Below are 17,298 nucleotides of genomic sequence, written 5' to 3' on the forward strand. Positions count from 1 at the left end.
CAAAAATGGGCATTTACAAAATGGTATAATAAATCTTGGGGGTATTTTGAGCTGAAACTTCACAGACACATTCTGGGGAGAGCTGAGACTTATACTACATCTTGTAAAAACGGGCAAAATAGGTCCCCTTTAATATTTCCACCTCAAGACTGAGATATGAAAGAGCAACCACAATAAACCTATAGACAATATATAATACTTTGTTTTACATTTTATTGTTTTGTTTTTTTCCTGTCTCAGAGCGCCAGTGTGTAACAGATCGTTTTTAGGATGAATAATGTCTGTCAGCCACAGAGGGGGCGTAAGAGAGCAAACACACAGTAGGGCCGTGAGGTAGTGCTGTTCCTTTAACATCTCACCACAGCACATAGTTTAGACTCACTTCCCTCACTGTTTGCCACACCCTGAGCTCCTGCACTAAAGTTTGACACAGACCCTCCACCACTGCATGTGTTAGGACAGAAGAAGCTGTTCTCATTCCCACAGTCTGTTGGACATTGACTGTAGATTTTCTGTCCGTATCCACATACCTACCAACGATCACTTCAGGTAAGAAGCTCTTCACAGTGTATTTTTTTGTCCCCTACATGCTTTTTCCGCTTCTCTTGTGCAATGGCTCTGCAAACTTGTGTGCAGCTCATGAGGCTTTTTGAGCTTTTGGTTTCCAGGAATTCTTTAAATTCTTTCTACCTCATCTGAACTGTTCGGTTTTGTTGCGCTGACAAAATTCCTGGCAGAGAAGATGTAACTTTTGTGAACCTTTACTTCTATAAGTCTAATTCTTCTCTTTCACATTTACAAACTACTACTAACTTTTCTAATCTGAAATCAGGAATGTGACTTGTCTTGTCTTGTCTTGTTTTCTAGAATAACTGTACTCTAAAAATCATTCAGCCTGAGAAGGAACAATTTGACCAAGATTCTCAAAAAGAAGACCTAGACTTTTAACTGAGCTTTCATTTAAAACCGTTGTGCTATGTTGAAAATCCTTTACCTAATTTGGTGTTCTTGGTCTTTTAAACTGATGGTAAATCTCACATTATGCCATATTATCACCAAATACGGGATTCAATATTTTTGTCAACTTGTTTTCTTTCAGTTAGCACTAGTTATGTATTTCTTTTGGTAAGTGATTGACCGTAGGCCTCATTGATCTGAGCTTATGCCATTTAAGTTCACTCAAGCTTTTTCCCCACAAAAAACTGAATTGGATAAGCTCAGAACAATGAGGCCTACGATCAATCCGTTACAAAAAGAAAAACAAAACCTGTGCTAAAAAAAAAAAAAAGTAGATAATAAAAAGTCAGAATCCAATACAATATCACAGATAGCATAATGAAAGATTTATAAGCAATCTGTTTTAGGCAGGTCATTTTGGAGCAGACTTTTTATACACTGTGTGAGAAAGTAAGTAAGTTTTATTCCAATGTGATAACATTAACTACCATTTTCGGGAAAAAGAAAATACTCTTTGGGTCAAAATAACTGGAACACAATGTGAGGGTTAGGGCATGGGGAAACAACACCATTTCACATGTAACTCAATTTAGATTTTTAGAACTGCTGGTCTAGGATCAGTTGTCTCTGTAATAATAGCACATTGGCAAAACATATTTGGCAAACGATCCAGTGTTTGCGCTCTGGAGAACGCCAAACGTTTCTAATTACAACACATTTTTTTAAAGCGTTGAGCAATATATCCAATCACAAACATATCTGTTGATTGCTTGCATGCAATGGGCAATCAGAGGTGTTTAAGTTAGCAATGAACAAAAACTCGATAAGTGGCTTCTGAGTTCTGCATGATATGTAAATAAGAGATTCATTGTGCAGTCCGCTTCATTTATTGTAATAGAACTTTGTGAGATCGCAATTATCTAAGATGAGTGGCCGCTTCTCAGTGATTATAAAGGAAGCGTTCTTTGCATGCTTTCTGCCATGCCAAATCCCACACACAGTATGCTTGCTTTTCTGTTAAAATGAACAGTGGTTTGTGATGATAAATCATTTATCAGAAGCGTTTATGCTGGGATGTGTACGTTTTGTGGTGACACGTAACTGAAACTATTTTAAGGAAATTTAAATATGTTTCGAAAGGGGAAGCGCATCTCCTATCTTTATCCTGGAGTTAGTTCACCAACCACCTATGGCCCTATTCTTACAATAGTTGTGTGTTTTTGTAAAATGTTGCTGGTTATTTGGTTGGTTGGAGTTTAGACCTTATCTGGGTTCATGGCTTTTGTGGGCGAGCTTGGAGACATATGACCTTGGCTTTCCATATGTAAATGAAACTAATACAACACAGTGCGGATTAAATTGTAGGCATCCAGAAATCTCTGAGAATTCTGATATCAGAGGAAGCGTGAAGTAGATTAAATCCGATTCAACTAGACCACTGCCTAAAACAATTTCACAGTGTTATCATAATACTGTCAAACGTCCTTGAGTCTGGCTTTGTTTATAGTCTGGCCACTTTATCAAACTTTATATGACCTTTGCAATAGGAAGGAAATGGCCATAAGAGAGCATTCAGTCTCTGTATTACTATACTAGAGAACGTTATCTGCATGTGTTGGCTTTGTGTCATTTCCTCACATCCATGACAACCCAACATGTTTGCAGTCAGGGGCCGGAGTTAGTGTTTAGACTGGAGACATCAGAACTATGCAGGAATGTCTCGATTACAACCAACAAGCCCTTTTATGGACAAAATCAATGAGACATTTCCCAGCAATTACAGAAGATCAGAGGCACATGATTCAATGTAAAGGCATATTGTTGGCAACATGACACTTGTATTGTTTTCTTTGTGTCACTGTCTCAACGCAGGCTCTGAATAAAAGTTATGACTTCTGTGTATTTACACTTAAATCAATACACTGCAAAAAATGCTTTTCTTACTTAGTATTTTTGTCTGGTTTCCAGTCCAAATATAAAAAAAAAATCTTAAATCAATATGCATTTACTAGATAAGTAAAATTAGATAAGATATCATGTCTTGATTTCTGGGGGAATTAATCAAAATGAAGTGAGTTTTTGCTTAAAGCTAGCTAAATTATCTGTCCATGGGGTAAGAAAAATAATCTTAATTCAAACAGAAACAATATTATTTTTCTTACCCCATGGACAGATCATTTTGCTTGTTTTAAGCAAAAACTCACTTAATTTTGATTTATTCCCCCAGAAAACAAGACATAATATCTTATGGCATTTTACTACTTTAGTAAAAGCATCTTGATTTAAGAATTTTTTTGATATTTGGACTGGAAACAACACTAGAATGTAGCCTAAATGCATCCACTCTGCTCAGATTTTGATAGTTGTCAGATAAATAAAACAGGCAGTGTGCCAAATATGTAGGCAAACGGGTAGTTGTGGGTGCAGATGTGAAGTAAATTAACACGTTTCACGTGTAGGTTGCTGAATAATAATAATAATAATAATATATATATATATATATATATATATATATATATATATATATATATTGCAATAAAAGCTTTAAGAACCGTAGCAGCGGATGGCTTTTATTCTGTTGCGACTGAGGAAGAACTGATGAAGGCAAGGTTCAATCTTTAATTGACCAATCAGCGAAAAGTTGCGTTTCATTCCCGCTGTAAGCCCGTTTATCGGTCTAAATGGGGGTTTCCGCTAAGACGGGTGAAGGTCTCTGCTGTCTTTCCTTTTACGCAACACAACAAGATTAAATGAAATACATTTTCTCATATGTATTACCTCGTTATTTCATCTGACTCCATGAATGAAAAAGGTTTTAATGTTATCTGAGCATCATTAAACGTGAGCGAATGTTTGATTATTCTTTTTAACTCTTTAATTATATTTCACCCGTTCAGATTAGGAAACTATGTCGCTCAGAGGTCCTCACGTCTTCTGTTTAACGCGGGTTTCACGTTCACAAGCCCATCAGTTTTGGTCACCAAACAGAGGTAATTGCTATATACCTGAGATCGGTCACATTCACATTTACACAATCAAAGATACTTTGGTATAGCCCCCATGGAATTGCATACACTTGAATTTAACTTAACATTTACTTCAGTAGTGGTATGGCCACTATTACAGATATAAGCTGACCAACATTTCTTCTCTCATAATAGCTTTGGTTTTCAGACACACCCAAATTTAGATTGGTAAACGGAAATTCCCTTCTTGTCTTTGCAAACCAAGTACGCTTGAATTGATGCCAAATATTATTCGTCACTAATCTGACGCAAAACTTGCGGTTATATACGAATCCGTTTAATTTACTTGGGAAAACAATTTCAGAGTCAGTCAGAATAAAAGCAAACAGGAAGTGCGCAAGACTGTCCCATGTCTAAAAAAATACCAAAGTGCAGTGGCCTTAATGCACCCTATCTTGAATAACTCATCGGAGCAATATTCAAAGCTAAGCGTATCCCATCATGCATTAGATTCGGGAAATCGCATGCCCTAAAATCACGATAAAAACATTCCACTGTACATTAAATCAATTAGATATTGCATGTATTTTGGTAGTAAAACAAATGTCATTTTATTGGTGCAAAGATGAGTAGGCTGTGTGTATTTTCTACAACATTAGCATTTTTATCACTTAATTATAAGCACCACAATTTTAAATTGTGTTTTCTGTTAGGGACTACTGACCAGACATTTACAAGTTTATTTTAAAATGTAAAGTATTGAAAATGTAAATAAAGCTCCCATCTTTAGTGTCTCATCAGGTAATCAAAAATTCTACACACACTTGAGGTCTTCACACCTACTTTAACACTTGGGCCAAATACAGGAAATACGTCATGTAAGTAGACAAGTGGTCAAGTGGAAAGACCGCAAGAATGGGTATTTGGAAAGACACTCAAGCTGTTTATTCATTTCATACCCTTGAACATAAAAAGTTAGTTGTGTTCTTATGAAGCCTCTAAAGGGGCATGGTGAAGGAAATAAATATAACATGGAGGAAATTTGTGAATCATGCTTTTGCGTTCTCTCGTGAAGTTCAAGCTGTACTCTGGAGTCACAACAAGTATGTGCTTTTGAAAGTCCAAATATGCTTGTATATCAAAGCCACCCTGTTTCAGATTTCAGACCTACATACCTTACTAATCTCAATGCCTTTTTTGGCATAATATTTCTCTTGTGGTCTGACATCACTTTTATGCAAAGTTATCTTTTTTTCAATGCTAAATTCCAACTATAATTACATACACATGTCGTGTACAGAACTTTAGGACTTCTCATTGACCTCAATTGTTTTTAGCTTTGAAAGCATGAGATCCCACCCTCCCTTCAGAGCGACTCTAAAGCCACGCCTCCTTCAAAACACATGAACACACAGCAGATTCTGCAAAGCCTCACGAGAGATGGCGTTAAACTACCTCATGTCTCAAAGCACATAATATTACAATAATAATTAACATAACTTAAAGGGTTAGTTCACCCAAAAATGAAAATTCTGTCAGTAATTACTCACCCTCATGTTGTTCCAACCCCGTAAGACTTTAGTTCATCTTCAGAACACAAATTAAGATATTTTTGATTAAATCTGAGAGCTGTCTCACTCCTCCACAGGCTTATGGACACTATAACTTGCTGGCCCAGAAAATGTATTAAAGACATCGTTAAGATAGTCCAAGTGACTCCAGTGGCTCAATCTTAAGTTTATAAAGCGACGAGAATACTTTTTGTGCGCAAAAACAAACAAAAATAACGACTTTATTCCACTATTCATTTCATTCTCTCTCTGTGCCTCGAGTTAGTTTACGTAGTGTTTTTGCGCAGCGCGTCTGTGTTGCACGTCACCACATAGGCTCACTACTGGGCGATGCTGGTCATGTGTGTGATGCGTGGTGACGTGCAACACAGACGCGCTACGCAAAAACACTACGTAAACTAACTCGAGACTAACTAACTTACTAAAAAAACTAACTTATACTAACTCTTCAATACATTTTATGGGCTAGCAAGTTATAGTGTCCATAAGCCTGTGGAGGAGTGAGCCAGCACTCAGATTTCATCAAAAATATCTTAATTTGTGTTCTGAAGATGAACGAAGGTCTTACGGGGTTGGAACAACATTAGGGTGAGTAATTACTGACAGAATTTTCATTTTTGGGTGAACTAACCCTTTAAAGAGCACTGAACTTTAGAACATCACGGGTTGCCATCTCTTAAATACGGTTATGACATGGCGTGAACGCAGCATAAGCTCATTGTTTTGGTTCAGGAGGAACTGTAAAAGGCGGTTTGCGTGCTACGGAATGTGCCGATGACATCCGCGCGAGCAGAAGGTATAGAAATGCAGGCAGGGTAGGACATCGAATGCAATGATTGGAAGAACTTTTTTTTTTTATCCTGAGACTTCCATAGAAGATATATGTTTCAATATTTTGACCCCCTACTGTTATTGATTGTTATCAGGATGTGAAGAGAGTTTCAACCAGCATAACAAAAAGTGTTTATATATAACAATGCATTTTCTGGATTTTAATTAAAACTGTATGTTGTGTTTATTTAGGGAACCATTGGGAGGTCCCCAAAAGTAGGTGATTTCAGGACACATGTTGTGAGCTACTCCGCTGTGTGTGTGTTTCAGGATGCCTCTTGGGGGTGGAAACAAATGTGGCTGCTGCCAGAAAACAGTGTACTTTGCAGAGGAAGTGCAGTGTGAAGGAAAGAGCTTCCACAGATCCTGCTTCCTGTGCAGTAAGTCCTGTTCTTTTTCCTGTGTCCAGTGCCATGACTCGAGTCCACACAGTATCAGTAGATCAGCATGTTCAAAAAAGTTGACTTGAAGGCATTGTTAATACATAATTTGTCTGTTAATAATTATCATCTTTTGTACAATAGCAGGCACAACGCATTGTGCTAAAATGAAAAATCTATGCCTGAATGCTTTGAAAGCTGTACTGAAAGAGCAAACTGACACACTTTAGTTGCTTCATAGTTTACGTATTACGCAATAAAATGTTTGCTTTTTGTTGAAGTACTTTTGTGTGTGTGAAAAAGCAGTACACCAATATAGGAACATATCCATCTCATAAAATTGCCTTGATGTCACAGATTGTCTTGTTGCAAGGGAGAATAAAGAAGGGTTAGTTCACCCAAAAATGAAAATTCTGTCATTAATTACTCACCCTCATGTCGTTCCAAACCCGTAAGACTTTCTTTCATCTTCAGAACACAAATGAAGATCTTGAAAGTGGTAGTTGCATAGGCTGTCAATGAAGAGACGCAAAGCTCTCAGATTTCATCAAAAAGATCTATATTCGTTCTGAAGATGAATGAAGGTCTTACGGGTTTGGAAAGACATGAGGGTGAGTAATTAACCCATTTGTGGCCAAATTTTTCTGAATGGTTTCATGCATATCGTGTTAATAGTGTCCTATGTGAACATGTTCTGCATTTATTTCCCCATCATATTTGAATGTGGGCAAATATGTTGAATGCACCCCCTCAATGTCAAATATGAATAGGAGGAGAACATTTAGCATCTATCTCAAAATAACTGCTTTCAACAGATTAATCTTTATTCATAAACAAATTTATTATGTATAAAAGTCGAAGAACATTTGATGCGAACCCAAAAAAGCTTATAATCTTGAATATGAAAACACAACAAACAACAAATCCATTTGTCTTACCCCTTGTGCGCTGTTCGGGGTCTTTCTGACACACATTTCTAACTTTCATTCATGTGGATAACATGGATAATTTGACATGGTTTAGTGTACGATTTTTGCCCATCTTTTGGAAAATGCAGTTTTAAAAGTAACAAATTATCACTTTAACCAGTAGATGGCTGCAGAACTCCACTATTTGCTATTTGACTAACTGAAAGACATATTTTCACAAGTTGTTCCAGTTGTATTCATATCTACATATTATGAAATCACAATTATAACAATAAAAGTAACTTTTTGCCATTTGGATTTTTGACTAAGTATACAAAAAAACTATAGATCTCTTGTAAGATTTGTTTTGTTTGGATGATTCTAGAGACCTTCATGGTATATATATATATATATATTTTTGACTAAGTATACAAAAAAACTATAGATCTCTTGTAAGATTTGTTTTGTTTGGATGATTCTAGAGACCTTCATGGTGTATATATATATATATATATATATATATATATATATATATATATATATATATATATATATATATATATATATATATATATATATATATATATATACTATGTCTATATACTATGATTTGGGTGAAACTACTTCTAATTCTGGATAGTATGTGAATCAGGCAGGTGGTAAGAGCAGTATTTGTCCAACAGTTTCAGACTACTATGTGAAGTGAAGGCTGTTTTCTGGCGCCCTCTTCTGTTTGTCTTTATAAGCCACTTTATGATGCATAATATTACCCTGCATTGGGCCCTCAAAGGAATCTGCATTCCAGACAGACTGTCGGCAGGGGAGGACGAAAATCAAAGCTCCTTTAATAAAAAACTCAAACTCAGGACCCTGCCAAGGTTTTAGAGACAGAGCTGAAGGATTGCAAAATTCACAAAACTATCACAGTATTATAGTCTCTATCGATCTACTCTGTCAATATATCAGAAGAAAGCAATTGTACAATGATTTTATAATATAAAACACCACATATTCATAATTTCTCATCTAAATAATATCTTTCTAACAATCATACATTAGTAGGATATCCTCCCACTCAACACACTTGATCTACTATATTGCCCAAAGCAACAGGTTACTGTCGTTGAAATCTTGAAGCTAAAGGTCACTGCAGAACACTTTTATCTATGTTTTTTGTCAAATTCACTCATCCTTTTCATTTCAGTGGTGTGCAGGAAAAATCTAGACAGCACTACAGTGGCCGTCCATGAGAATGAGATCTACTGCAAGGCCTGTTACGGCAAGAAATACGGGCCCAAAGGCTACGGCTACGGCGCCGGTGCAGGAACTCTGAGCATGGACAAAGGAGAGTCGCTGGGCATTAAAGCCGAGGAGTAAGAAAAATTCACCTGATTTGCATTTTGATTCTTAAATATCATATTTTATTCTAGTCTTGCAAGATCAGACTTTTGACTATCAGAGTGTACACTCTAGCTTATTCTGGCCAAGAACCACTCACTATAGAGTATATGGAAAGGGTCTGACTGATATATAAGGCAAAGCAACCAACTACTTTATATGTCTTGAATGCTCTGCTTGGATGTTCTGCTATAAATGCATTCAATTTATAGCATCCAAGCTGCTCTTTCAATGATTTTGAATATAGCACACAAGTTGTAAAGACCACTTATAATATTATAATATCTTTATAGCTTTTTTGCCCTTTTTGGAGCTTGACAGCTCTTGGTCCCCATCCACTTTCATTGAATGGAAAAGAGCAGCATGAACATTCTTCAAAACAGCTTATTTTGTGTTCCACAAGACAATGAATGTCAGACAGATTTGGAATGTTATAGTGATCACGGAATTTAAATTTTGTGGGGAACCATTCCATGATGTGCTGGCAATCTAGCAAACTGTGGACAATCGACTGTTCATCCTCTGATTCTTGTGTTCTGTGTCTCTTGAATGCAGGCCTCAAGAGCACCAGCCTACCAATAACCCCAACACATCCAAGTTTGCTCAAAAGTTTGGCAGCTCTGATGTTTGTCCACGGTGTAGCAAGGCTGTCTACGCGGCTGAAAAAGTCATAGGGGCAGGAAATGTAAGACGAAAGCAGAAACTGCAGGAGGAAATGCAGTGGTGGCGCACCAACATTAAATAAGCCACCATTTATGGTTCTGTAAGCTTTGGACGTGGTCTTCATTGAGTGACTGTTGTCTTCCTTCCTCTGCAGGCATGGCACAGGGGTTGTTTCCGGTGTGCGAAATGTGGAAAGGGGCTGGAATCCACAACTTTAGCTGACAAGGATGGAGAAATCTTCTGCAAAGGCAAAGTATCCAATGTTATCCTGTCTCTTTTTAGTGGTTCTTGCCAAGCAACCACCTAGAAACCACAGAGAACACCCTAGCAAAGGCATAATGCAATAAAAACCGTTCAGTTGTTAGCAATGGCATCGCGAGAAGGGCTGGGTTGACAATATTGTATAATACATTTTAATGAATCTTCATTTTAAAGAACCGATATTGATTCTTAAATCCTCAGATCAATCTTTCAGTCTATAATGTTTTCAGGTGATGCATGAACAAAAGTTGATTAAAAATTATATGTAGCTCGCCTCCCTACCAAAAATCGCAGTAAGCTTCGTGCTTTGTTACTTTTGATATATAACAAAGTCTCAGCTTTCAAATTCTTTGAGTTTTATCACATCATTCAAACAATAAATGCCATTTTTGCTTTAATGTCACTGTCGCCGCAGCGAAACGAATCATCTCTTCCTCTTTACCACTAGTTATAGCACAAAACAAACATCAGAAGGTATGTTGAACGATACAGTAGAACTTACTGAAATATATAATGTCTCATGTAATTGCTCAGTGTTTCAAATGCAGATTTATAGTCATCCAAAAAACAGCATAGCATTGTTGAGTAGTTACATTTCCCTCAGGAAAGCCAGTTATTGTCCATAAATTTGATAGTTAGCGAGAAAAACTAACTCTAGAGAGGAGAATTTATAAATAAATGCAGTATATTACATTTTCAATATATTTTTAATCTGCGAGTGATGTCTCCTATTTGAATAAATCTCATGAGTAGAAATAATTTATCAAAAGTTGACAAAAACTACCTTATGTGCAATTTAAATGTTTGTATACAACTCGATTTGTAATTTAGTGTTGTATTATTAATGTACAATCTGAAAGGGTTTCCTTATAGTTTACAGCATTAAAAATGTCAAAGAAAAATTGACACTGTTCCTGATACATATATCCTAATCATATTCATATCAAATCAAGAGCTTACTGTAAAAAATTATATGATCAGCAAGTCATGACAACATGTTTTTACATTACTTTAACTTATAAAAAAAAATTAAGCAATTTTCAACTTTATTTTATAAGACGTACAAGATTCAACTCAATTTTTAAGCCAGTTTGATTATACTTAAAAATGTATGGCGGCAACTTTTTTTACAGTGTGAATTTTAATTGGTTTGTGAAATCTGTGTCAATACTCTGCCCTAATAGCTTCTAGAATTATGGTGGCGAGAACACCATTCATATTAAAAAGCTTTACCATTGTAATGGTGTCATATTAACTTCCTCGTCTTGTGCCCTACACAGGTTGCTATGCCAAAAGCTTTGGACCAAAAGGCTTTGGATATGGTCAAGGTGCTGGGGCGCTGTCACACACCCAATAGATTCCCTAACCCACAACCTTTCCTATACATTCCCCATTGTGAGCATCTGTAGATGCAGCTGAACACCTCCTGCTCATTTACATGTGAATGCATGTTAGTATCTTCAAAAAGGAAACTGGCGTCAGTCGAGAAGGAAACCATTGTTCAGATGCTTCTGTCTAATTCTTAAACAAGACGACACATTCCACGTTTCAACACATTCCACAAGACATCATGTCATTGTCTTAAACCCATAAACATCTCGTCTTAAACCCATAAACATCTCTTCTTAACTATTGAACACTGCCAAATGCTTGGAAGAATGTCAAGTATGTAAACAGAACATGGGATTAACACTTAATCCGCTCACCTAAGATGATCACTTGAGTTTTAGTGGAACCTGAGCTGTGCTGTTACGTCAGTATTACTCTGCTTAGATGTACTGTCTGTTCTCTAATGGATCTGCATATCCAGTTTATAGTTGACCACATGCTTCTTTAATCACTGTAAAGAATGTTCCCTTCAGCTCTACTCAAAGCATGAATGATTCACAAGCACTTCCTGGCTAAAGATGCACTAAATTTATTTCATTGTCAGTGGAAAATATCCCACATATGCATTCTGCACGGAAATAGAAGTAAAAGTATACAAATATGCACCATTTTTGTGTCTTTCCTTATTTGTGTCCATTAAACTGAATGGTTGGTGAATGTAAATGTTTAAAATGGTTATAAAAATGAGCGTGCCTTGCAAGTAAGCAGTGCTAGTTTTGGTGTGTATTTCTAGCAGAGGGTATTTCTTACAAATTATTCTTAATATCACGCCTACATGCTTCCGTACTTTTTAATAGAATAGTGTTTTACCTTTCAACATCTGGGACATGGAGAAAAAAAAAACTTTTAATAGAGTTATGGTAATTATGATATCACTCATCAAAAAAAAAAAAAAAAAAAAAACATCATTGGTTTTTAATTATTTATTTTGTTTACACTGAATGATGTACATTGCCATTCAAACATTCGGGGTAAGTACGTTTTTGAAAGAAGTCTTTTAAATTGACGAAGGCTGCATTAATTTGATCAAAAACAGTAAAATATTATTACGATTTAAACTAACTGTTTTCTGTTGTAATATATTTTAAAATGTAATTTATTCCTGTGATCAAAGCTGAATTTTCAGCATCATTACTCCAGTCTTCAGTGTCACATGATCCTTCAGAAATCATTCTAATATGATGATTTGCTGATTATTTCAATGTTGAAAACTATTGTACAAATTAAAGGGTTACTTCACCCAAAAATGACAATTACCCCATAATTTACTCACCATCAATCCATCCAAGGTGTATATTACTCTCTTCTTTCAGCCAAACACAATATAGTAATATAAAAAAATATCCTAATATTTTTATATATAAAAACATTCCAAACTTTATAATGGGGAGTGAGTAGAGTTTTTAAGCCCAAAAAAGTGCATCCCTCCATCATAAAAGTAATACATAAGGCTCCAGTGGGTTAATTAAGGCCTTTCTGAAGTGAAGCAATGCGTTTTTGTAAGAAAAATATCCATATTTATAACTTTATAAATTACAATCACAGCTTCCGGTAACGGGCGTACGAGTCTAGTTCGGCGGAAGAGTAACCAATCCCTTTAAAAGGATACTCCACTTTTTTTTGGAAATAGGCTCATTTTACAACTCCCCCAGAGTTAAACAGTTGAGTCTTAATGTTTTCGAATCCATTCAGCCGATCTCCGGGTCTGGCGGTACCACTTTTAGCATAGCTTAGCATAGATCATTGAATCGGACAGGACCATTAGCATCTCTCTCAAAAATATGATATGACGCAGCGCCTGAAAATAGGTCTAATAGGTTAGACAAACTTAGTCCCGGTCACGTTGGAAGTTACAGAGCTGGGGACTATTTTCAGGCGCTGCGTCATATCATTACGCCTGCTGCACTCATGGTACGGCAGCAAAGTTTCTTGATTATTACGCAGGAATGAGAGTATAGTTCCTAGCCATATCAGCCTAGAAAATCGCAACTTTTCATTTTCCGTCGGTCTTAGTACACGATGTAACTACAGAAGAGTCAAGTTTTAAATAGGAAAAATATCAAAACTCTTTGGTCATTTTTTTGAGAGAGATGCTAATGGTCCTGTCCGATTCAATGATCTATGCTAAGCTATGCTAAAAGTGGTACCGCCAGACCCGGAGTTCGGCTGAATGGATTCGAAAACGGTAAAACTCAACTGTTTACCTCTGGGGGAGTTGTAAAATGAGCCTATTTCCAAAAAAAAGTGGAGTATCCCTTTAATATACATACCATTTACGAGTCCTCATCTTTTGATTTTCAATACTTGACTAAACATTCACCAAACATTCATTTGGTCAAATGAATTATTCTTCCAAAACTCTTATTGTCTGCTGATTCGACATGTATCAAGGTTATCTGCATTTGTTGCATGCGAATGGTCATTTGTAAGGTGTGTAGAACGCAACCACATTACATAATTTAAATTACATTTAATCGGGTCATTTTACAATGTCAGAAATGTACTATGAGTCACTCACGTACTGAGTTTCACTGTGACTGAAAGAGGTACAAGCTGACACTTACAGTCAGGTCGCTTCATTTTGGAAAGTCCCTGATAATCCTTTAAATAGTCATAAACATTTAATTGGTTATAGGATCTGTTGAACGTCACCCTGACTTCTGCCTTATCTGAATGCCAGACACAATGCAATTTATAATCTCAGACATCCCTCCATGACACATACCATTTAAATAGTTATGCTTGCCATTATTTAAATTTTTGTCCCACAAAAGAGAGTTTTATGTTACATTTAATGATATTTCGTACATGTTTATTGCATTATTTTTGTGTCATACTGTGTTATCCTGATGGTGATTTGTGTAGGTTACACAGCTGTGTATATAGCTGTTGTTCATGGAAAGGCCAATTTTAATGTGAACATAATTTGCAACATTATTATTATTCATTATATTATTATTATAAAGTTCAGGATCAGTATATAAATGAAGTGCAAAATATTCAGGTATTAAAATGTCATCCATATACCTGAAACATTTTTAAAGTTTTAGAACAGGTACACTGTAACTTTTGGCCATCTAGCGGTTAAAAAAACAAAACTAAATGCATTTTGTGGAAGAACATTGTTTTGGTTGTGCTTTGGCTCTGTGTGACTGTGCAGATGAATACGGTTATCTTACTGCTCATAAAACATTCACTACTCCATATAATTCCAGCACAGCGCTACAACAACCATGTAAATTGAGCCTTCACAACAGATAATGCTTTACAATGAACTCTGTTAGAGAGCTACATATGGCAATTTATCTGTTCAATAAAATACCTTACTCAACTGTTGAGTAATAAAAACACCATCATCTTCCGCATTGCTTTTACAACATTTCAAATCCCTCAGTTCTTATCATCTCTGAAAAGCCACGGCAATGTTGATTCATGTTTTATTACGATCTCTGTCACGTTCTCTTTTTCTCAGCAGACTCTCCTCTGTTTGTTTGTTTAAGTTGGGTGATTTAGCGGATCCATGTTAACCTTTCTCGCTCTCAGTGACAACTAACCACTCCACTCCCACACCAGAAACGCATAAAAGTAGCCGGAGCAACTTTTCTCTATTTACAGATATGATGAGACAAGTACTGGCGAGTGACGTACGCAATTTCCCATGAACACCATCCCAACAGGTCTATAATATAAACACTTATTCCATGGCTTAGACCGCTGCTAAGTATAACACACCGTTGCCATGAAAAACAGAGCGTTGCTATGGACGCAGGATTCTAACCATAGAGACGGAATGGACTATTTTCTTTAGCGGAAGCAATACAATCGGTTTTAAATCAATAAACTCCTTTTTAAATCATTATTCTGTGTAAAATTATTGATTTATTTGGTAGGTAGCCATGTAATAAGCGGGATAATGTAGTGCGAGGTGGTTGTTATAGCGAATACAACCCCTTCAGGCTGATTCAAAATCCCTCCGCTTCGCATCGGGGTCCTGATCAGCCTGTCAGGGTTGTATTCGCTATAACAACCGCCTCGCTCTACATTATCCCTTACTTAAAACAGGCTTACTATAGTGAATCAGGGTAAGACAAAAACACATTTCTTTATCATTTAAAAAGTAGAGGTTGTTAAAATAACAATGCAAATTGTTAAAATGAGCTTCCGAGAAAGCTTCATCCCACTACAGTTCACGCTTACAAGAAAATGTTCCATACAGAATCCTAAAGGTTTCTGTCAGGTGCCTTATATACCTTTAAGTACCTTCCCATCATAAGATCATTTTATGGATATAGTTTAAATTATGTTTTTTTATTTTTTATTAATTTGTATATGGATTCAATTTTATTTATTAAACAGGTCATAAACATAATTTATTAATAAAAAAAAAAAAAAAAAAAAAAAAATAAAGTAGTTTGCGATCATTTAAGACTTTTGTCCTTACATAGAACCTTTTTGGCATAAAGGGTTCTTTAAAATTGAACCTAAGAGTGTACACCTGCTTGGTTCAACTTTTCACCTGATAAAGCAAAGTGAAATTAATGACTGGGATATGCTCAAGCTGTCAAACATTACAAGTAAAAACTCACAGTGTTGTGTGGGAGTAACGTTGTTCGTGTTCAGGCTGTTAGCGTGTAATGGCTGTTGAACTGAGGGAAGGAAAAGGGCCCCTGCCAAACCTAGCATTAACATGCACCACCTACACACATTCCATCTGTGAAAGACAAAGACAGGCAAATATTTACAAACAATTAATTCAGGTTTCATTCATAACGTTCAAATCTTGCTGTAGGTGTGCATTCGTTCTAAAAATGAGCAGTGAATGTATGAATGTTCAACATAAATCTTTAATTATTTAGACACAGTACATCTTTGTATTATGAGGTGATTATTTTAGAGCGATGACACTGATTCCAAAAGAAGACGACCTAAATGTTTAATGTGTGTCATGACTCTTTTAAAACAACATGGCATGATCCCTTCCAGTTTGGTTTTAAATGTTATGAAGAAGTAAAGATTGTCCTCTAGTGGACAGAATGCAAAATGATGTCCTGCAATATGTTAACTCTTGAGATAAGCACATATTTCTCACGACCGACAGTGACTTTCAAAGATGTTCATCATTCCATTTGAGTTGTATCAGTAAAGACAACAACATCAGATGAGTTTCCCTTCCAGCTGTTCTGAAGAATCTGAGACACAGAATAAAGATTAATCTGTCCATTTATGTTTTGAGTCGTTTTTTTGGGTCCTCTTAAATTGATAATGGATTTATTTTATCAAAACAAAATTAACTATGACAGCAAAATACTAATATTAAATAATAAGTTGCTGCCTTACATTTTTTAAGTATAATCAACTTAGATGTTTAAGTCATTTGAACTTAAATTACATTAAACTGACTTAAAAAAAAAATTGTTGAATCTTGAATAACTTTTCTGAAAGTTACTTATTTTGATGAGTTAAAGTAAAGTAAAAACACATATTTGTCATAACTCTTTGACTTTTTTACAGTGCTGTAGTAGGTACTTATAGGCAAAGTATTTATATTATTTGGGAGGGCATGTTGTTAAAGTTAGGTATCACATGTAACAGAGCATTCCAGCATAAGTCATTTAAGTCATTTCAACTTAAATTACATTAAACTTAAACTTAAAAATGAATTTAATCTTGTATAGGCCTAACGAAAAGTTGAAAATTGCATAACTTATTTTGATGAGTTAAATGTAAAAACATATGTAGTCATAACTTATTGATCATATAATTTGTTTTCACGGTGTATTGGATATTGTGTCATTTTCATAAGAAACCCTACAAAAGTTATTCTAAAATATATCAGTTTTTATTTTGTGTTGTATTGGGATGATATAAGACAATTACCATTAGGATCCTTTGGTTCTACCTTATGACTGAATTTCCATTAGAAATCCCTTTGAAATGATTTTTGACTGAGCCAGATGTCAGGACATGAATGGAC

The 17,298-nt window shown here is 35.7% G+C and overlaps 1 protein-coding gene across 1 annotated transcript; it reads left to right on the forward strand.

The window, feature by feature from the left end:
• Positions 1–298: 298 nt before the first annotated feature.
• On the forward strand, positions 299–11,932 carry csrp1a (cysteine and glycine-rich protein 1a). Its single transcript, XM_084428164.1, has 6 exons — positions 299–549; positions 6,596–6,705; positions 8,818–8,986; positions 9,567–9,696; positions 9,829–9,922; positions 11,216–11,932. The coding sequence occupies exons 2-6, from the start codon at positions 6,597–6,599 to the stop codon at positions 11,290–11,292; spliced, it is 579 nt and encodes a 192-aa protein (XP_084284290.1). The 5' UTR covers positions 299–549; position 6,596; the 3' UTR covers positions 11,293–11,932.
• Positions 11,933–17,298: the final 5,366 nt, after the last annotated feature.

The sequence above is a fragment of the Rutilus rutilus genome (assembly GCF_951802725.1).
Source record: "Rutilus rutilus genome assembly, chromosome: 13".
NCBI classification, from domain to species: Eukaryota; Metazoa; Chordata; class Actinopteri; order Cypriniformes; family Leuciscidae; genus Rutilus; species Rutilus rutilus.